General features: G+C 32.6%; 3 protein-coding genes across 3 annotated transcripts; all 3 read left to right on the top strand.

The window, feature by feature from the left end:
• Nucleotides 1-11,831: 11,831 nt before the first annotated feature.
• Nucleotides 11,832-17,237, top strand: LOC133194913 (uncharacterized). The gene is made up of 7 exons (XM_061330812.1): nt 11,832-11,936; nt 13,123-13,174; nt 13,570-13,686; nt 14,261-14,376; nt 14,965-15,115; nt 15,251-15,421; nt 16,694-17,237. The coding sequence occupies exons 1-7, from the start codon at nt 11,832-11,834 to the stop codon at nt 17,161-17,163; spliced, it is 1,182 nt and encodes a 393-aa protein (XP_061186796.1). The 3' UTR covers nt 17,164-17,237.
• Nucleotides 17,238-18,122: 885 nt separating this feature from the next.
• Nucleotides 18,123-19,000, top strand: LOC133194435 (cyclin-K-like). The gene is made up of 2 exons (XM_061330392.1): nt 18,123-18,360; nt 18,462-19,000. The coding sequence occupies exons 1-2, from the start codon at nt 18,123-18,125 to the stop codon at nt 18,953-18,955; spliced, it is 732 nt and encodes a 243-aa protein (XP_061186376.1). The 3' UTR covers nt 18,956-19,000.
• Nucleotides 19,001-20,126: 1,126 nt separating this feature from the next.
• On the top strand, nt 20,127-21,383 carry LOC133194434 (uncharacterized). Its single transcript, XM_061330391.1, has 2 exons — nt 20,127-20,256; nt 21,076-21,383. Exons 1-2 carry the CDS (start codon nt 20,127-20,129, stop codon nt 21,330-21,332), a joined length of 387 nt encoding a protein of 128 aa, XP_061186375.1. The 3' UTR covers nt 21,333-21,383.
• The last annotated feature ends 687 nt before the right edge of the window (nt 21,384-22,070 follow it).

The raw sequence follows: 22,070 nt of genomic DNA, 5'->3' as shown, positions 1-22,070 counted from the left end.
ACCGTAATTAAATTATCCGATTCCTTTTCTAATTTAAACTAGAACAATTATATTTATTGGTGGGGTACGACTGCAGATCTGTTCCCTATAGTAAATTATATATACGGGCAAACTTATGGAGGGGCACAACCCCTGTGCCCCCATATCACCCTTCACCCGGTTGCTACGGGCCTGCAGGGTATAAAAGTATTCAACTATGATTCTTGTCACAACTTTGAAAGAGCGAAGCATTAGATTCTTATAATTTCAGACATGCAGAGATTGCTTTTTACCAGAGGATATGACCTCAACACTATTAATTTGGACAAGGTCAAAGTCACATGTTTCAGAATGTAAAGTTCATGCCTTCATAAAACATTAGAAGATTATACTTTCGTTAGAAGATTTAGCCGCTCGCTTTAGGCTACGACTTTTTAATATCAGAATTAACTTTGGTGAAATATCACGGAACTGTTCGTCAAAAGATGTTTTACTGTATCAACGTTCACTAGCTGTATCGAGTTCAAATCATTTTCTGCAAAATAGGTACAGTAACCGTTGTAGAAATGGTCTTTCTGACAGAATTATTCACATAAGATCAAAAATATTTTAACTACGCAAAACTCTCAATATAAAGAAAAAAAATGTAAATATGATAATGTTTTAGCTGCGTTTGTTTAAAGAATAATGGCTAGAACTTCCTACATTAACTAACTTTTCCCTTCTTATTTAGATTCGTCGACGTTCGAGATTTGTCATGGAGAAGGAGTGTCTGAATTTGCTTTTGAAACTTTATTTTTGAGAATAAATTCAAAAATACTTATTATTTAACTAAAAATCTTACACAGTAATTTTTTTTATTTCATGTCTATAGCAACATATACTGAACTTATGTATTATCACCAGCAATGAGACAGCTATATGATTGAAATGTTAGAATTTCTAAGTTCTCGGATAGGTACAGTCTCAGAATCTCTCAATGATAATTACAATTCAAAAGTAGACTTAAATCTTTTTCAGATTCAAATTCTTTAATCTAACATCGTATATTCTGTAGTCTATTTTATAGAATACATGATAAAACCCGCATGATGAATCAATCGCAAGTTGTGCTTCTGTTTGTAGAAGTGGTTTGGGTGGAAAGGCGGTCATCGCTCATATTTCACCACCAATCTCCGGGGATCTATGCCTAGTCCCCATCCATGCTCGAAGTTATCGCGGAAAACTAAGGACATTTAGAAATGATATTTAACTGACAAAGTTAAATCAATGTTGTATTTGGACCAACGAAACAAATGCATATAATTTCAGTTAAATATTATATACTTATCCACTGGCTGTGAGTGGGATAGCTCTTTTATCAAACCCGCGACAGGGAACAATTCCGAAGTCAGGATGACATCATAAGTCTATAGATTAATTACAGAAAATCAAAATTGGCGGCAAAAATTGCATGAAAATTTTCCGAGGGGTGGATAGCAAAAACTATACTCGGCGTATATAGCTTTGCTATGAGTGGAAATTTTCAGACTATGAAAGATAGTTATTTTACCTTCTTAACTTTTTATAGGAAACATTTTAACAGAAGTATAATAATTTACACTGTCGTATGTCTTGTGATATCAATTTACATTGTGGTGCTTTACAAGACATGTAGGGTTTGAACTGACATTTAAAAATGCACGTTTCCTGGTAGCAGTAACAACATAGCAACAAGGAGATAGGGAAATTATTCCCCCCCCCCCCCCCGATAAAAGTACTAAGGGACACTTATATATATATATATATATATATATATATATATATATATATATATATATATATATATATATATATATATATATATATATATGGGAAGACTAATAATATCAAACCTTTCGATGTGACTGACAGTTTTTTTTTTTGGGGGGGAGGGGGGGAGAGAGAGAGAAAACAAGAATTTAAGACTCAATTTAAACATGTTTAAACTTTCGTATTTCTACACGTTTTTGATATTTAAAAATATGTTACCTTGTACCAACTTAGCAACAAATCAAATGGATAGGGAAATAATTTCAATTTTCTGTTTTCTCTCAATTATTATTTTTACATATGTATTCTTTAATTTAATTTAAACATATTTTATTGAATAAATCAATAAGGATCGGGAAACAGGCAAAGCCTATACATACCCTCTCCTTGTGCAACAGGTCAAGTCAAGTTCAAGTTCAAGTTCTTTATTTCTTTGCGTCATACGACACATCAGATTACATATATTGATAACTAAACATAAATACAATATTATAAAATATAACAATATGAGAGTGAGCATAATCAATAAATAGCAAGTAAACTATGTAGGACGTGTTTTCTAACAGGCAATTGTAATTACATTTATAAAATACTTAAAAATTTACAAATGTTTCATTCTTCTAGTGGAAGCTTGATATAAATATTTTCCAAGGTTACAAAGTTCCTTTATATTTTGTACACTTAGAAGTTGAATTAATTTCCAAACACTGGATTTCTTATAATAATACTTTTTCAAATACTTAGATCTAAGGTCATAATAAAAAGGACATTGTAAAATAAAATGAAATTCGTCTTCGATAACATTCAAAGAGCACATTTTACATAATCTGTTTTTTCTAATTTCATTAACATATCTACCAGTTTCAACATTTAGATTATGTGCAGATAGTCTAATTCTAGCAATTTGTATTTGTACATATAATTAATAGGTTTACGCAAGTAATATTGTATACCAAAATTATCAACCAAATGTTGGTATAGCGGGCTACGGGCATTGCTACAAATATTAGAAATCATAGTATGGTTATTCACCTCAAGGAATCTTTGTTTTACTAACATGTAAGTATTATCATTGAAATCTGCATCAAATATATAGCCAAGTCCCAGTTTATTAAGTTCATTTTGAATATCTCTGATCCAACTATCATTATTCCTTAATCTTTCTTCCAAGCATGATTTTAGTAAAATATTTTGTGTCCCCTTTAGTTTCAAAAAATATTTTATGATTTTCAATTTTCTAGATTCCCTCATAGGCATTCTTCCAAGTTCGAAATACACAAGATTGTTACAGGCACTTTTTTTTAAACGAAGTAACTTTTTACAAAAGAGACTTTGTATTTTTTCTACATCTGGAGCTTTATGAAATCCCCACACCTCTGCTCCATAATTAAGAATACTACATACATACATTTCAAAAAGTGATATTTGAGTTTCGACATTAAAATCAAAGTTGCAGAATTTTTTGTTCAACGCATAAAATGCTTTTCTTCCCTGTTCAGCTACGTGCTTTTGAGTTATATTAAATTTACCATTATAATTGAAACACATTCCTAGATAACTGAATCTATCTACTATTTCAAGTTCTTTTCCATTGTAAACCCATTTTTCTTCATTTCGTAAACTTCTACCATTTCTAAAAACTAAAAATTTGGTTTTATCTGTATTAACTTCAAAAGATATTAAATTAATAATACTTGTACATGATAATAATACTAATAGTCAAAAATAAAGATTCACGATCAAGTATCATTCCTCAATATTGTATAAAAAACAGATTATGACCCCCTGATTATGTATAAATTATTTACTTACTGTTCCAGCTTTAATATGAGTATTGTAAAACTGTACATTTGATATAGTATTTAATTTTACAATATACTTAACTTAAGTAAAGTTTATAGTCTCTTAGTAGATTTAATAAATTCATGTACATATGAAAAAAATTTAACAGTTCTTATGATAGGAATATTGACATTCTCCTCTTACAAAGTGTCAAGATCAAAAACAACATCAATATCAATTAATATTTTTACCAGTAAGTTTCTTTCAACAGTATATGAAAGACATTTGATAAGATAATGTTCATTATCCTCAGTATAAAAGCCACACTTTTCACATGATTGAACATCTGATAAAAAATGATTTTTTAAGTGGGCATTTAGATTGCTGGCATTGTTTCGCAACTGACAATGTAAGATATTCTCTTTTCTATTACCAAAGTTAAAGTACCTACATGTACATGGGTAAATTGTTAGTTGCTCCCCACCTTTTAAGCTTTGCTTTCTTATTCTGTATTTTTTTTTTTGGGGGGGGGGGTGTGCAAAAGACGAAACAAAACAAGAATTAATTTAAGGCCCAAATACAACATATTCAAACTATCATACTGGTACATCTTTACATCTTTTTCAGGAAGTAAATTGATAAAATCAGGAACAATTTCCGTATTTATGTCAGGGGCAGGTGTTGCAGTGAATAGCGATGAAAGAAATTAATCAACTCAACAACTGTGTTACATAATACCATAATTGGTACTCGATAACGGGATTTGTTTTAAGCTTTGATAAAGGTTACTTGCTGTTACCTGAATCTAAAGATTTACAGCATCTGTTAAAAGAATACAGTTCTTTATATAATAATACTGTACGTACTTTTCAAAATTAAAACAAATACACATAAAACACATTGATGTCCTGTGAAGTCATTAAAATTTAAAATCTGACATCTTTTTTTTAATTTTGTTTCAAATTATTATCACTGAAGTCATATTCAGTTTATAGAATATACAACTCAATGAATGTCAGTCCACCGTGTACTTAAAAAGAGTTCATCCAATAGATGAGGCTCTTCCTTGATCTGTTCTTTTAATATAGAGAAGCGATTTAGGTAGTAAATCTTCTGTCTTAAATGTTTATAAAAGAACGCTTAAGCGAAAAGTTAACGGTGCTGTTGGATAGAATTTCAATATAGGTCCACACTTAAACGTTATCTTCGGGAATTTTTCAGCGTTGCTCATATCTTAATTTGTTGCATACTTATGGAAGACCTAAATCCCTGTTTTGTTTGATTATGCCTAAAAATGCAAAATTTTCTATAAAAGAGAGTTCTTAATCAAAAATATGTAATAACTGTCAAATTAATGGTCGCTTTAAAGCTAGACGTAAACATGTAACCACTAGGAAGTTTCCCTTTATAGTACATGTACTTCGGTCAAAAACAGTTCATGACCTACATATGTATAAAGCTGTATTATTTTAATATATAGATACGAAGAACAAATTAAATAAATAAATTAATTAATCTTTAAAAATATATTTATACTTATCTAAATTAATTTATAGTAGCATATTTTGAGCACAGTTCAGTTTATTGAGAATTCTACTACGATTATTGCCGAGATCAAAGAAATGCCGCGGACATTATTCTCCAATAAATCACGAACGTCATCAAAAAATTATCAGATCAGAAACACATGTCAAATCTGTACAGTTGAAATAAATATTTCACTGTATAATCAAATACTTATTTAGACCACATCGATGTGTCGTCTTCCGCAGTCTTAACGTGTGCATTGCCTGAAACAGCTGATAAATATCCATTTTTATAGCCAAGTGGGGCTGTTCTACGGACCTCCCCACAACATTTACACTCCCGTGATTTTACTGATAAATCAATGAAATAGTCAACTGGTTTTGTTATTTTCCATTCATAAAAATTAATCAATATATGTTACAAGCAAATTTATAAATGATTAAAGGATATTTTTAATCCTGGATTCCAACAAAAGCTGAAATCGTCTGCATTTTATGCAATCGATTGACCCTCTGGTGTTAAATGGAACAGCGAAATTGCGACATGGTGACCTAATTCGTTTCTCTATAGAGAAAACGATCAAGTGTATTTTAGAGCCGTTAGTAGAATAGAAATAAAGTCCTTGTTGTCGTGAATGATGCAGGATAACCTCCTCGGTCTCGAAATATTGTCTGAAATATAAAAGCCTCGGCTAACGCCTCGGCTTTTATATTTCAGACAATATTTCTCAACCTCGGAGGTTATCCTGCAACATTCACGATAACGCGGACTTTATTTCTTAAACATCAAACATACACTTTATTAGGTATGTACATGTAGGGATCTAATTCTGTTACAGCACCTTTTTTTTATCCTTTACTTGTTGCTATAATTAGCGGAAGTAGATCATTTCAGCATTACAGTTACAACAACAACAACAACAACAACAACAACAAAAAACAACAACACACACACACACATTGAAAATTTTATAGGTAAGTTGTTATTCGTTTTTAGAATAATTGGTTTTCTGACCATATTTTCTTATACTGAAATATAAAACCGGCCAATTCCTGATGATACATGTGGGTCAATGCTGATTTTAAGTAGGTCAGAGCTACTACGTTTTTAGGAGGGGGTTGGGAATAGACTTCTGTTTTAGATATTTTCTTTTGATATCTAAGAAGAAATTCTTGATGACTGAATTTCACTCTTGCAAGCCGACTGAACAAACATTGTACATGTTTACTGTGTTTTCTGATAAAGAACAGAATTATTAAAGTCCTGCATGACGGTAGCTAGATATTATAATTTGCCTTGGCTGAATGTGATGTTGGGTTACAGGCGGAGTTTGACATTCAAATTAAGTTTCAGGATTTAATTTTCTTCAGAAATGCTATAAGTCTCTTCCTTTTTGAGTTTGAAATTGAACCTACAACAGAGAAGTTAAGATATCAAAGTACACTTTGTTCGAACCGAATGATCTTTTAGGAACGATACAGTCAATAAGAAAATATTAAAGTGAGAGTGGGGGGTCTTTTCAGATAGAAGGAAGTTTAATTTTATGGGATGAAAATCCTCTTTAAGTATATTTTCCCAGCATTTATGGATTGAGATGTATGTATTTAACCATAGTTGTATCTAAGATTTACGACAGTTATACCTAATATCTACTAATATATCTAATATCTGACTAGGGAGTTTCTTATTAACAAATATAGCACAAAAAGGAGATGGATCAATAATTGATATGTAAGGAAAATACATGCTAAGAAGAATATTTTGCATGAATGGAATATACAGGGTTGTAGATAAAAATGTCAAGAAAACATTTTATAGAAACGTAGTAACGGGACGGCGCACTGTTTTTTTTCCAAATACAACTTTTTACTGTAGGAAATGTTTATTGAAAGCCCCCCCCCCCCTTCCCCATTTTTGTAGAGGCATAGTTAAATTATGGTAATTTGGTAATGTACTAATGAAATTTGGTTGTGAAAAAAGTCCGAATCTAACCCCCAACTCCCCGCCACCATCAACCCGACGAAACAGGAGTTTGGACAATTTACTTTTCTTTCTTTTTTTCGCTTGTCAAAGTTTTTTCCGGTAATTTAAAAAATACATCCCCCTTTTCAACAACGATTGTGCCTCTTTTATAATGAATCTTTTGATCAATCGATCTGCAATTTTTCAGTTTTACAGAGATTATACATGTACGTACAAAAGCGCGGGAAACGATTATTTGATCAATGAATATTTTTCCGAGTTTAGTGACATAATTCTCCCTATTCTACTGACCCTTTTCAACAAAATTTTCAATTCCGGTATATTTCCTACATCGTGGTCTAAAGCAATTATTATTCCAATTTATAAAAAAGGAAAAACTGACGATCCCGGAAACTACAGAGGTATCAGCATCACAAGTAGTCTAGGAAAACTTTTTACATCAATTCTTAACGAAAGAATAATGAAATGGAACAATTCAGAAAATATTATCACTGATGCGCAATTTGGATTTCAGACTGGCCGATCAACTACTGATGCGATATTCGCGCTTCAAAGTTTAATATCACAAAAGTTGAATAACAACGTTTATATTGCTGTTTTATTGGCATTTGATACAATTAACAGAGAAAAATTATGGTATAAGTTGATTAAATTGGGGATTACCGGAAAATTCCTTCGAATCATCCGATCGCTTTATGTCGACGTGCGCGCTTGTGTCAAGAATGCTGGAGAGATATCCGTAGAATTTCCAGTAAACACCGGGTTGCTCCAGGGGGAAGTGTTATCACCAATACTATTCAATATGTATGTTAACGACTTGGAAAATCACTTCATAAACGACAAATGTCCATCCGTAGAATTAAGGGAGCTAAATCTTTTTGTTTTAATGTTCGCAGATGACACCGTAATATTCGCTAACTCACCCGAAGAATTACAGTATATGCTTGACGCGTTACACGGATATGTTACCTCGTGGAATTTGACTGTTAACACCGAAAAAACCAAAATTTTAGTATTCAGAAAAGGAGGATGCGTTAATTTTTCATGGACATATAACAATGAAATTTTGGAAATTGTCGACTCTTTTAATTACCTAGGATTATGTTTAAATTATAACGGTAAATTCAATGTTACGCAAAAGAAATTAGCTGAACAAGGTCAAAAAGCATTATTTGGTTTAAACCGTAATATTTACATTTCCAATGTCTTTGTCAGGGATAAAATTACAAATTGTTAAAATACTTTATTTCTATATAAATCTACTGGTTCATCGATAGGCGCGGTTAAAAAAAATCACGTGCGGGGCGGGACAAATAGAGACAGAAACGGGGCTATTAGCACGGGAATTTGCAGAATCAGGAGCATGTAAATATAAGGAATATCTGTCAGATTTTTTGGATTCATGACGATGATCAATCGATTGGCTTGCGTGATAATTTTATGCATAAACGCCTTCGGCGTTTATGCAAATTATCACGCAAGCCACTCGATTGATCACATCATGAATCCAAAAAATAAGACAGTTATTCCTTAAATATACAGAAATTTGAATTCAACGTCGAAACCCGATGTCAACTCTTTGATACATATGTTGGAAGTGTTATCTCGTATGGAAGCGAAATCTGAGGTTTTCATAAATCTCCGGAAATTGAAAGACTGCATTTATCCTTTTGTAAAATTACCCTCGGTGTTAGGCGCAATGTATGCAATTATATGATTTATAGAGAATTGGGACGATATCCACTTATTATACAAAGGAAATTGAAAATTATGAAATTCTGGTGTAAATTATTAAAAACAGAAAACTGCATTTTAAAATCTTCTTATGAATACCTGCGATCTGATGCAGAGAATGGGTCGGGAATAAGTATAAACTGGGCGCGTGATGTAAAACTGGAACTATTTAGATTGGGTCTGGGAGAATTTTGGATAAAACAGCAAGCAATAAACTTTGCTCATTTTATGCACGTGTATAAAAATAGAATCCTAGATATATACCTCCAAGAGTGCACTGCATTTATGGATAATTCGTCAAAATGCTTTATATATAAACATATTGTCCAATCTGACTTCTGTAAAATGCAATCCTATTTAACAAAACCTTTTCAGAGTAATTTAAAAAAACATATTTCCCGCATTAGACTTTCGTCTCACTATCTTAACATAGAATGCGGAAGGTACCAAGGCAAAAGTAGAGAGGATAGATTATGCGATGTTTGTAATACACGTGCACGTGAAATAGAAGACGAATTCCATTTCATTCTACAATGCCCTAGATATCTAAATTTAAGAAAAAAATATATAAATGAATATTATTACAAATCGCCAAGTACTTTTAAATTAATCCAATTGTTGGGTACCAACCGCATATCTACTTTAGTTGGTTTAGGGAAATATATTCATTATGCTCTAATATTACGTAACGAAGATCAATCAGGTTAACCTAATTTCTATCTATGTAAGGTTTATATTTTCAGATGTCTGTACATTAAAACATCATTGCTATATATTGTATTATAACTTTGAATTATGTATTGTGCTGCTTATTGTATTGTACTTAATTTGTTCAATATATATTATTGTATACTATAAATGAGTGGAACTGTGGGACTGAGGAACACTTGACCAGGGGTTTCACCCCCCAATTTAGGCTCACTGAGAGTCTTAAATTTTGTAATATATGTTATTATATGGTATTTTTGTCAACTGATGGGCTGTATTGCCCAAAGTTTTATCCTGAATAAACTAATTATGTAAGAATGCGTCTAAAAATAGTGAGGATTTTTCTGCATAAACTAATATCAATGTACATGTATTATGTTGAAACTAAATTGTAATTACTTTATATAGTATAAGAGAGCATGCAATGTAAAATACGATTTTGTGTTAAGGGAGAATCATATCGAGCTTTCTTTTTACAAATACCCCAGTATAGCATCATTCTGAAAACATTCAATTTTCCATGAATTATTGATCAGAGTCCTGCGTGTGTCAACCGGAGAGGGGGAAACTCCACAAATACCTATGATGGATGCGATGATGTGATGATTTAATCCTTGATCCAATTAAGGATAAATGCTTGCTTGTTTCTGTTTTCAAAATAATGTATTTGCCCTTGTTTTAATTCTGTTTGATAACAACGATCAAGAGTTTAATCAATTCCACGCGTTTCATTTATCAAAATATCTTCCTAACTATTTGAATGATTCAAACACACTTGTGCCGATATGAAAGGTTTATCCATATCACATAGAAATGTGTTTCCGTAAGATATCTGATCACTTTAGAAACTGATAATAACGATCATTTTCTTCCTGTTAATCAGTAGATAATTAATTCCCATTTTCTTCCTTTCAACCTTTGGATATGGCATGCATTTTGTAGTTCTAAAATTTGACACTATATCTTGACATCAAACAAAAAAGAGTTACTTTCATTAAAATGCATGTAATGTTCTTTTTCATTTACATGTATTTGTGAACAGACATTCAAAATATTGGATAAAACGGTCTGCTCGCGAAAATTTCATTCTTACATATATTTATATTAGCATAAGATATAACCGAAAAATTTGTTTCGCTTAAAAATACAGAATCAGGGATTTTCCACTTCATTTTGGGAATGGGGCCCAGGCCCTTTGCATTGAGAATTAAACGACATTAATTTTTTATCACTTATTTGGGAAATGTTATTGCATGATGTTTTTCAAGATATAAACACATGATGAATAAAATTGATCTTTTACTTAATTATTCAGAACTGTAAATCAGAGAATATACATCAATTATAATAAAGTTTTAGCCAAGTTTTTTAAAAATTTGTTCATTTCCCCTCAGTTTTCCAAACGTGGTCATGTTTTTTGCTTTTACCAGATTTTTGATCAAGTTAACTTTATGAGTTCATTCTTTGGAAAAGAGGAGGGATTTTGCATTAAATAAATTGGGAATGGGGCCCATGTTCGGCCCTACGCGGGGTAGTGGAAAATCCCTGAATACATGTGTCTTACTCGCAAAATAGGGTGTCACAATTTTTTTTTTTAAGACGCGGGTTCTTCCATCAACCCACAGACCAATGGTACAATACCAGGTATTTTACGTACTTTCTCCAACTTTATTCGAATAATTTAAAAAAGAGATAAGTATAAACAATAAAATATCTTTGCTTGTTAATTTAAATAAGGTATTATATTAACTGTTACGCCGGTTTTGTATTTTTTCTGCAAGGTACCAACCGTTATCCCCGCATTTACTAATGAACTCAAAAGCCTTTTATTAATTGTTTACATTAAACACAAATTAATGGGTAAGAAAAATGAAATAACGATATACAGAAAAGTCTGCAGTTAACTGAGAAGACATAAATTTTACTTTAAGTCATATCAAACAATCAGGGACTTTCTATGTATTTTGATATTTTTGAATTCTGCGTGAATTTCCTAAGTGCTAAATGCCACACTGGAAGGTTTGATTAAGTCTACAGATGGCTTCTGTAAGCTCGGGGGATTGATTTGAGAGAATGTCTCAAAAGCAGTCTCAAATCCAGGATGAAATTGCGATTTAACCAACATCATGTCACGATGCAATGTAACTTGATTAAAACTATTGACTGAACCCGACCTTTTTTTTTGGAATACAGGTAGATTTTCGTTATCTGTCGCAGTGAATAAAAATAGCGGACAGCGATTTACAAATCTATGTGTCCGAAGCTATGTTGAAGGTGAAGTTTGGAGAGTTTCCGTCTGGTGACATGACGCCGAGTTTTTGCTGAGTATGCTGGGTCTAGTGTTTATGTGGACGTTTATTTTCCCTGTGACCAACAGCGTGGGGTTCCGGACCCGCTTTGGTTGTACCCTGGGAGCGGACTGTACTCCAGGAGTAAGTTCATTTCTACGTTACCATTGAGATAAGACACAGATATGGCAGCCCTGTCATTTGTGACAATTCAAAATAGACCGGCTTCTCAATTTCTAAATTTACATACATTTTTCAAAAGCAGTCACTGGTATTGATAATTATCGAAGTTTATAATTTTCTACGAATTGGTGATGTCATCCATTTTCATTTATTTGTTGTAGTAAATTTATTAACATAGATTGTTTATACTGTAGATGTCTAGGTTCAGGTCTTTAAATTCTTGTAAATAAATTACTATATAAAGAAATTATCTACAAATTTAAATTTATTTCTTAGAGTGACTTTCTGATGGTTTCTGTGTATCTTTTGACAATATAGATAGTCGTCAATCTTTTTCTTTGATTATTTGACAATTGACAGGTCCTGTATGTATTCTTGGGGAATCACCTATATAATTCAAAAATGCCTGAACCCCGTTTTATTGTAAATATACAAAGAGAATGATTAAACGCAATTTCTCATAAAGGCAACATCATTTAAATTAGAGTATGCTGTATTTCACCATGTATGCGTTTTAAATACTCACACGAAAGACAGCATTGGTAAGGTTTAGGAACCCATATCTTATCTGATAAAATTCGATAATGCCTATAGCATATTAATGTTTGAGTTGTTTATTGTTTTTAATCTTGTTCTTTCTTTGAGTATTTATTTAACAGTGTTAATAACAGGGTTTTATTCTGTGTTTTTTTTTTTTTTTTTTTTTTTTTTTTTTTTTTTTTTGATAATGGATCAGAAACAGGTATATTAGAAATTAAGTACTATAGTATGCATCTTTCCGGAATATTATGAAACATATGGGGGTGGTGGTGGGGAGGATAATCTTTTCTACTAGAATTTTAAAATACAATGTATTTCTGTAGCGGCGATTTATTTTTAAGTTTGTTTAAGGGATTGTAGTCCAAATATAATCATTAAATCAGTTAAATTCTCTTTGAATTTTAATGAAAAAAGTGTTTTAATTTAACAAATTTCTGTGTATTTGGACTAAAAAATCCAGTTTAATATGCTTAAACTGATGAACAGTTTTCCCAAGAAAATATTGCATATTTTAGAAGAGCTTTGATCCACCATGATTTTATACGATATATACTCTATTCATCCCAGTTTTTACTTAAAATCAACATTTCTCTTAATTTCATTATAGAATGATCTGAAATGCAGAACAAAGTACTTGGACGAAATGGAAGAAGAAGAAAGTAGGTGGGGCTAATTACAGAAAAAAACAGTTACGAAATTCAGTATAGGTATATAACGCGTATAGGAGATAGATAGTAGAAAATATACTTGAAACTTTTTAAACCTTTTAGCTATTTAGCTCTTAGTTGCTTCAAATTCATTTTAACTGAATAACTCGGGTAGAGACACAACTAAACTGAAACAAAAGTATAACTTTAGTAAGAAAGTCAATTCTCGTATACGTACTTTGATGTTGGTGTGCTTAGAAATGCTTTTTATGATAAATTTATACATGTGTATTTAAAATTTCAATTATGAAAGGGAACAATCAATTTAAAAGCTCTTTTCAAGACTTGATAATGAAGCTTTCTTTCATTTTTTATGTTTGGTGTACGTACTTGTTTGTTATTGCCAGTGCAGTGGGAGTGGACGGAGGGCTTCGGACCCTCCGAGCCGACAACGCTACAATCTACTGTCCATCGAAATGGCGACGTTACTGATTTTACACTTCAGTGGAGAGGCCCGGACGATTGTAAGACCAAATTCTATAATTATATTTATCAGGAATATTTCTGGATCGACTAGATATTTGAACATTTTCATATTGCTAGCTTTATAGAGACTCCTCTCTCTCCTACAGAACAAGATATATAAACCGTTAACTTATCAAAAATGATATTTCAATGACATATTTTGTGGCTAGTCATTAGATAAATTATGTAAAGATATAGGACATGAATTTAATTTTTGAAAATCCTTGAGGTACATAACTATAACGTTTTACGCCTGCATATTTATCATGAATCGTGAATTCGTAATTCATGTTCTCATCAATTTTCAAAAATTAAATTCATTTCTTAAATTGGGTTTAACTGACATAAAATAGACAGTGAGTGCACATGCACTTAAATCAATACCCAGACAGACTGTTCGGATTTTATTACATTAACATGAAAGAATGGGAATTTTCTACATCAATATTTATACAGGAAAGGTAACAAGGTTATTTAAAGAAATGTGTCCAATATTCACAATAATCTCGGAGTGTTTCATCAATGATGTTAATAATTTTACATTAAATGTTGACTTTTATTGTTTCGCAATAGCTTCCGTTCGAGATCTGCAGGGATTTCAAATCGAATTCGAAGATGGAGATATCTTTCACGAATATGTTATGGATCTTCGAGGAAATGATTTAGTTTTCCAGAAACCCAATGCCACGGTAGGACAAATAACAGTACATATGATAATCTTTACATGTACATGTATGGTTAGTTTTTCTTAAAGAATTCAGGAAAAAAAAAACAGCAGCTTTAATCAGCATCAAACATGAACAAAAATTTCAGATGTAATTTTGCGAAGCTTTGAAGCTTTATTCACTTGACCATTCCGTTCTGGATAGGATATTTCCTCTTATTTTAATGAGTGGTACTGTCCAATTTTTTTTTTATTTATTGACAAATAAGTGTACTCAATATTTCTTATGGGTTGTAATGCTACATATGACTTTAAAGCGATCAAAATATACCATTTTGCAATCTTTTTTATATAAGGGTACTTTGAAATTTTTTGAGGCAAAAAAAAAAAAAAAAGTAAATTAAAGGTAGGTGTGCTCTCGCTTCATAAAATCCGTCCTAGCTGGTGTAAACGAAAAGCTCTAGGAACTAATTCTAAGTAATTTGATACTTCAAGAAAAAAAATCGCTTTGATTCAAAAGATTAAGACGTGATATTAAGACAAAGATTATTCTCAGTTTGAAAAATTATTCGATAGCAATTCTTTTAAAAATATTTTCTTTCCTCTTTTATAGAGGATAACCTACCATATGACGTGTCACCATAGCAACCCCTTCTCAGAAGCCGTGACACTGCGTGTTTACGTCACGAGTCTACCGAAGTCCTTCAACCCTGACCTCACTGACAAGGTCATCAGGGGCAACATTTCCATTTTCATTCCAAAATGTAAGCCACATTTTACTTATTTTAGTTTTCTTTACCTCCAATTCTATTATTTTAATTTCCCCAAAAAACTTGTTAGGATGTCCGTCACTTATATCCTTGGGAAATGTTAAGGCGTATACAACTTTTTTGTTCAAGTCATAGCTCCAAACATTCCCAGAGATGTCCTGAGTACCCAGAGCCTCAGAACTTTAAGGAACGAAGAGACATCTACGACAAAAGGAGTCGGAAATATTCCATTTATCATCCTAGCTATTATTTTGTCATTTATCGTCTTTGTAGGAATTCCGGTGTTCCTAAAGTTCAAAGGTTAGTGACAAAAAAAGTATAGTTTCTTTCCAAAAAGCTTTGCCGTCCCTAGCAACAACCTTAGACAGTAACCTGAGGCCATCATTAAAAATATCTTTGTTTCCCCTAACCCGACCCTAAAATCTGAAGTTGGGTACTAGGTAGGTAGGTAAATTTTTTTTCCTGACAGCAGCTTTGAAAATACATTCTTATTTTCTGATAAGAACAGGTTTTGATGAAATTGTATTTTATAAAAGTTGATAAACTTTAAAAAAAAAAAAATGAATAATCTTCTTAAAAAAACTTTTCAGTCGGCCGGATTTAATTGGGTCGGTCGCGTTAAATTAGGGGAAACAAAAGTATATTTTATTTTGGCCTGATATACACCTATAAGGCCGTATTATTCTAGGGTAGTTTTTGGATCTTTATTTCCAGACAATTGCTTTACCATCATTCTCAATCCAGAGTTGTTTTCCGCTACGCTCCGGAGCGGCAACGACAACTCTTTACAGAGAATGCCTCTGCCATCTGCAAATCAGTGCAAAACAAAGAAAAAAAGAAGCAATAATTTTGATGTTTGCATGCAAAAAGAACACTTCTCTTTACCTTGAAAATATAGAAACTCTTTTTAATAATTGCTTATTCTATAAAAATTCAAAGTATCAGTTTCATTTTCAATTTTCTTTTGTTCTTTTCGCGGTCGATTTTTTTAAAGATTGAAATTAAATCTTGAAAAATTGTAAAGTTGCACGAAAATTAGATCACAAGAATATTATCTTCCTTGCCTTGAACAGCATTTCAACCTTTGAAATAATCGAAGATTTTCACATCATGCATTTTATACCAATCACAAAAGAGAAGAAGTGCATAGTCCGAATACTGTACAATAGTTCAACTTGTATAGAATTAATCAATTAATGCTTATTATGTAATACAAGATATTATAATAATTATATAATATATTTAATTATCTACCTTATAGGAAAAAAAGTGTGGATGAAGATAAGAATTCTCGGTAAAAAACAAGATTCCGCCTGTTTAGCGAGTCCAGGTATTTGTTTCTTCAGTTTTATAATGCTATAAAAGAAACTGCACGTTACCTATATTGTAAAAACTTTAAACATGTATGTATCATGTTTAAAAGATATTTTATTTTATTTTTTTTTTCAAAGGTCGCACTAAAGAGAAAATCATAAAAATGGAAAACTGGATTGAAACTTAAGTCTTAAAATTAATTTCATTGTCATTACATATAACTGAAAATTAAAAATTAATATTTTGATTTGATTTAAGGCTCCGAAAAGGAATTTGAAGACTGTGATATAAGAAGCGGCCTTAAAGATACAACTCCAAAGAAAATTTTGATAACTGAAGAAACACAGAAAAGAATGTGCCAGGAAGTCTGTGTTCCATTTATTGTCGAGTACGAAACAATGACGACGCTTCCGCGTTGTGAACCGTGCTACCAACATATGGACAGCTACGATTCCGGTTTTCATTCGGAATGCACGGTGCCTTTCGCTATTGATTCAGATTCAAAATGTGAAACAGAGAATGAAATTATAGCAAAATCAGAAAAGCAAACAATGTTACCCAGGAATAGTGAAGTGAAAGCGGACGTCGATGTACGGCGTCCCGCATTCTCGTGGTTTCACGCCCCGCCATCAGAAGCTGGATCAATGACGTCACTGGACTCTGAAGTCTTGGAGAAGGAAATTCTCAGGATAAATAAATTTACTACCGGAGAAGACGAAAAGGGGTGATTCTTAACCAGACGTCAATTTTTATAAGTTTATCTGTTCCTATATTTAAGAAACTGAAGAATTATTTGAATATCACTGATGCATCCCAGCTCAGTGAATTTAATGTCTATCACAGGCCAGTCCTAAATGTAGCATACACAGGGCAAAACATTAATTTCTCCACAAATGAATTTTTGAGATAATAATGATTTCTCTACACAGGGCAAAACATTAATTTTTCCACAAATGAATTTTTGAGATAATGATTTATATTCTGGTTGTAACACGCCATTTGATTCGATAAAAAATATTACTTTTATTATATCTATTTGGTTTATAAAGCTTACACTGCCTCAAACCAGGCAATACTGTATAAATCGGGTAAATTTATTCCTTAAGTGAATACTGTCATAGTGTCATAGAAAAATATCTAGTGTTTGTTTGCATTTAATGTATACTGTATATTCACAGGGTATATTTTTTTTAATGCTGTAAGTTAAGTTTTTTTAATCTTTGTAAATTGTTAATCTATTTTTCATATTATTAATTTCATTAAGATTTTGTATGTATGCAGGTGTATGTGTTTGCACTCTGTGTTTCTCTTCTGAAACATGTATAATTCATTGTATTGTAAAGTATAATTGTATTTATTGATGATGGATCGTGTAAGTGTTTCTTTGATTATTTTTTCTTTAAGAATGGAACACATATTGTAAAAAAATATACTAAGCATTTGGCTTTATTAATAAAATAACTGCCATAATATTTATCAAATAAAATATAGTTTTGGCTTCATTCAAAATCTATACTGAATCAAGAAAATTCGGGTAAAAAAAATAGTTCATTCCGCTTTCATAGCTCTTTTCAATGGTTTTTGTTGAAATTTTATGATTTTCCCCCTAAAAACCGCTAAAATTATTAACGTTAGCGTGCGTCTATGACGTCACGCACAAACAAAAAAAACAACCATCAGTTATAAAATGCATTCTAAGGCTTATTGCTGGACTTCATACAGTAGTGGAATATATTGCGACCAAGATCAGATATGCTGTGGATCTTTGCCAAATGAGTATTGCTGTTGGAGTGATGGTGAAGAGACTCTTCCAGGATTTGTAGTAGCCTCTGTCGTACTTGGTTCGCTGTTTTTTGTAATTTGTATCACATTATCCGTGATTCGATGTTTATGCAAAAAACAACCAACGCCTGGAGGAATTATGGGTAAGAAAATGGTGAACATCATTCTGGATTTCGAAAATATTACTGCTTGATAATATTGATTATAGTCAAATAAGTGTTTAACTTTTACAACCATAATGCAGGTGTGACTGGAGTCTCTGTTCATAATAAACCTCACCCTACAACCGTGTATCCACAACGGCACATCGTGGCCCCACAGGGAGCGGTGATGGGGGGCCGGGCTGCACAGGGACAGGTGTTTATTTCTAATCCACAACATTCTGGACAATCATACCAACATCACCCGTCATACTATTCTTCACACGGGAGCGCCGTACCGCACACAGGTACTCCAACAGTAGACAATACAACGCGACCAAACATTGGGCAACATCAAGCACTCCCATCTGCCCCCTTTGCGCAAAAAACTACCACGCATTATCCACCACAAGGACACCCTCTACCATCGACAGAACCGCCAAGATACGAACAAGTAATGGGAACACCAGAGGGAGCTAGTGTGTGTAAGGATAATGTTCCACCAGAGGTCGCTTTACTTCCAGGTCATGTTCCGCCTCCTTTTGAATACAACCCTCCCTCTCTGCCTCCAAGATCGCAACTTTACAACAACAAATGAGTAATTGAGGTTTTTTAAGTGATTTAAATAAAATAATGAAATCCATTTCTTTCTTTTTTTAAAATTTAAATGTATGTGTCTCAGGCGCGGATCCAGGAATTGAAGTGGGGGGGGGGGCGCAGGGGGTCTGGGGGCCACTTTGAGCCCGCCAGTAGGTCCAGGGCGAAGCCCTGGTGGGGGCTCAGGGGACGAAGCCCCCAGAAGCTCCTGGATCATCTTCTTACGGAAAGCATGAAATACCATCACAGCAGTTTAAAAAATATACAATTGCATGACTGTATTTAATTGATTGGAAGGACCATATGTACATGTAGCGACCTTCTCGATGTTACATGTATATTATGAAATATTTACATTTCCATTAAATGTCCTCTATGATTCTTTACAAAATAGAATACAGTTCATTTGAGAAATGAATTTAATTTTTGAAGATTCATAAGGACATGAACTACGACGCTTCACGCCGGCATATTTCATGAAGCGCGTTAGCTAACGCGTGAAGCGTCGTAGTTCATGTTCTCATGAATCTTCAAAAATGAAATTTATTTAAGAAATGAATTTAATTTTTGAAGATTCATGAGGACATGAACTACGTCGCTTCACGACGGCATATTTCATGAAGTGCGTTAGCGCTTCATGACAAATATGCCGGCGTGAAGCGTTGTAGTTCATGTACCTCATAAATTTTCAAAATTAAATTCATTTCTTATATTTACATTATTTTTCTGATGAGTCACCATAAATTACGCTATTCATCTTCATTTTTTAAAGCAAAACCGTTTGCACTATAGTTTTGACGTCGAGTGTGGTATTATGACGTAACAATGGAGATATTCATGCTCATCCATGCCAGTTCATGAGAAAATGAACAGTCTTCTAATATTTGCAAAGAATCTAAAGGAAAAATATTTGGAAATGTAAATATTTAAAAAATGAATTTCATTTTTGAGCAAAAGCAAAATGGTGCATACAGTTTTCATTGCTATTTTATTTTCCCGCCAAACGTTGGCAACATTGATTTAGAAATACGTCATAAAGCGGAGAATAACGCCTGTTTGACGTATGTCAAAACAATTTAAAAATGTACGTTTAGAGCCATGATGTGAACAGGCCTCTTAATTGCTTTAACTCCAACTCTGATGATCTACACCTGGGAATAAAATTAGAGTTCATGTCGGCGTTTGTTGTAACAGTAATTGTGCTGTGCTTGCTGATAATTGTGCTAGCAATCATTGTGCTACTGCTTCGATGTCTGTTCAAAAAGCAGCGGCCTATACCGGGCAGTGCTACCAGAGTTGTAGGTAACTATATAACAATTCACAAGATTTAGAAATGGCAACTTTTACACCCTTGGCAGCAATTAAAAACTGTAGTAATTAGCTAAAATATTTTCTGAATTAAATAATACTAGTAATATATATCAGAAAAAATGTCTCCCAGGAAAAAGCGTTTACATGTATGGAGAGAGAGAGAGAGAGAGAGAGTGGTGCACAGCTCGACGGAAACCGAACACTTTTTTTTTTACATGTACCTAAAGATAATTAAGAAAATATAATTTCAAAGTACATGTCAAAATATATTCCCAAAAGATAAAAAAGTAGTTTTTTTAATATAGAGTGTATTACTATATGAATTCCTTTATATGATATCTAAGAAATGAGTTTAATTTTTGAAGATTCATGAGGACATGAACTACGACGCTTCACGCCGGCATATTTCATGAAGCGCGTTAGCGCTTCATGATAAATATGCCTGCGTGAAGCGTCGTAGTTCATGTACCTCATGAATTTTCAAAAATTAAATTCATTTCTTATATTTACATTATTTTTCTGATGAGTTTCCACAAATTACGCCATCCAACTGTCATTTTTAAAGCAAAACAGTTTGCACTATACTTTTGACCTCATGCACGGTATCATGACGTAACAATGGATATATTCATGCTCATCCATGGTAGTTTATGAGAAAATGAACAGCCTTCTAATTTGCAAAGAATATTAAGGAAAAATATTTGGAAATGTAAATATAAATAAATATATGATATTATATGATATGAACTAACAAACCAAACAAATTCATATGTTAGTTTACATAAGTGAAAAATTTGTGTTTTTTGCTAGGTGTACGAAGACTTTCTACAGACAATGAGACACATCATGTAACAATGTTTCCACATAATTACATCCCTCACCCCACAAGAGGCGCATATGATAGGGGACCCGGACCAGCCCGCACGGGGGATTCTCTTGTCCAACCCAAAACACACCGTCCTCCCAGAAAAATCACCAACGTCAAGTTCATCCAGAGAAAAAACACCGGAGGTCCGTCCTCCCACGACTTCACGAGCCAACTTCTTTTGAGTACATATGTCCCTTAAGCTTTCCACCAATAGATACATGTATATTGATGTACTGTGTACATGTACCGAGCCGAGGAGTGCAACATAAATTTGAAATTCTACAAGTATTTCGTGCACACAGTTTTATACTTTGCTACAGCCCAGGAAGCCCCCTTAATCAAGTTCTCTATTTTTTTTAAATATATAACTTATGATTATATATATATATATATATATATATATATATATATATATATATATATATATATATATATATATATATATATATATATATATATATTTAAGGAATCTGTCTAGTTAGTAGAGTATGCCAGGGCATCAACGATAGTTGGAAACGTGGGATAATTTGCGTAACGGGTGAAGCCCGTTATGCATAAATTATCCCACGTTTCCAACTATCGTTGATGTCCCTGGCATACTCTACTAACTAGACAGTGATTCCTTATATTTCCATTTCATTGTGAAATAAAATTGTAAATTTAGATTTTGAAAATGTAGATAATAGATTTAAATTACACGAGGCCTCACATGTCAATTTCAATAGTCCCCGCCCACTGACGTCAAACACAAAGACAGCCGCACGAGAATTACATGCATATTAGGCCTTCTTAGCTCCTGACCTTTCGCTCGGCGAAATTTACAATCCGGTAGAATGATCAAGAAAGATCACAGAGAAAACAAATAGAAATGGAAATAAATAAATAAATAAATTAATTAATATATAATATATATATATACATTATCATAACAGTAACT

This window comes from Saccostrea echinata, unplaced genomic scaffold, assembly GCF_033153115.1.
Source record: "Saccostrea echinata isolate AGI-Se365-2 ecotype Australia unplaced genomic scaffold, CSIRO_AGI_Sech_v1 ptg000029l, whole genome shotgun sequence".
Classification (NCBI taxonomy): Eukaryota; Metazoa; Mollusca; class Bivalvia; order Ostreida; family Ostreidae; genus Saccostrea; species Saccostrea echinata.
The sequence above is the reverse complement of the archived record's forward strand: the minus strand, read 5'-3'. Positions and strand labels throughout refer to the sequence as shown.

Excerpts from the sequence above, each read along its gene's own strand:
- LOC133194434 (XM_061330391.1), top strand. The coding sequence starts at position 20,127 with ATGTCGGCGTTTGTTGTAACAGTAATTGTGCTGTGCTTGCTGATAATT. Across the intron at positions 20,257-21,075 it reads CAGTGCTACCAGAGTTGTAG|GTGTACGAAGACTTTCTACA; the intron begins GTAACTATATAA and ends GTTTTTTGCTAG.
- LOC133194913 (XM_061330812.1), top strand. The coding sequence starts at position 11,832 with ATGCTGGGTCTAGTGTTTATGTGGACGTTTATTTTCCCTGTGACCAAC. Across the intron at positions 15,116-15,250 it reads TTCCATTTTCATTCCAAAAT|TCATAGCTCCAAACATTCCC; the intron begins GTAAGCCACATT and ends TTTTTGTTCAAG. Across the intron at positions 15,422-16,693 it reads GGTGTTCCTAAAGTTCAAAG|GCTCCGAAAAGGAATTTGAA; the intron begins GTTAGTGACAAA and ends ATTTGATTTAAG.
- LOC133194435 (XM_061330392.1), top strand. The coding sequence starts at position 18,123 with ATGCATTCTAAGGCTTATTGCTGGACTTCATACAGTAGTGGAATATAT. Across the intron at positions 18,361-18,461 it reads AACGCCTGGAGGAATTATGG|GTGTGACTGGAGTCTCTGTT; the intron begins GTAAGAAAATGG and ends ACCATAATGCAG.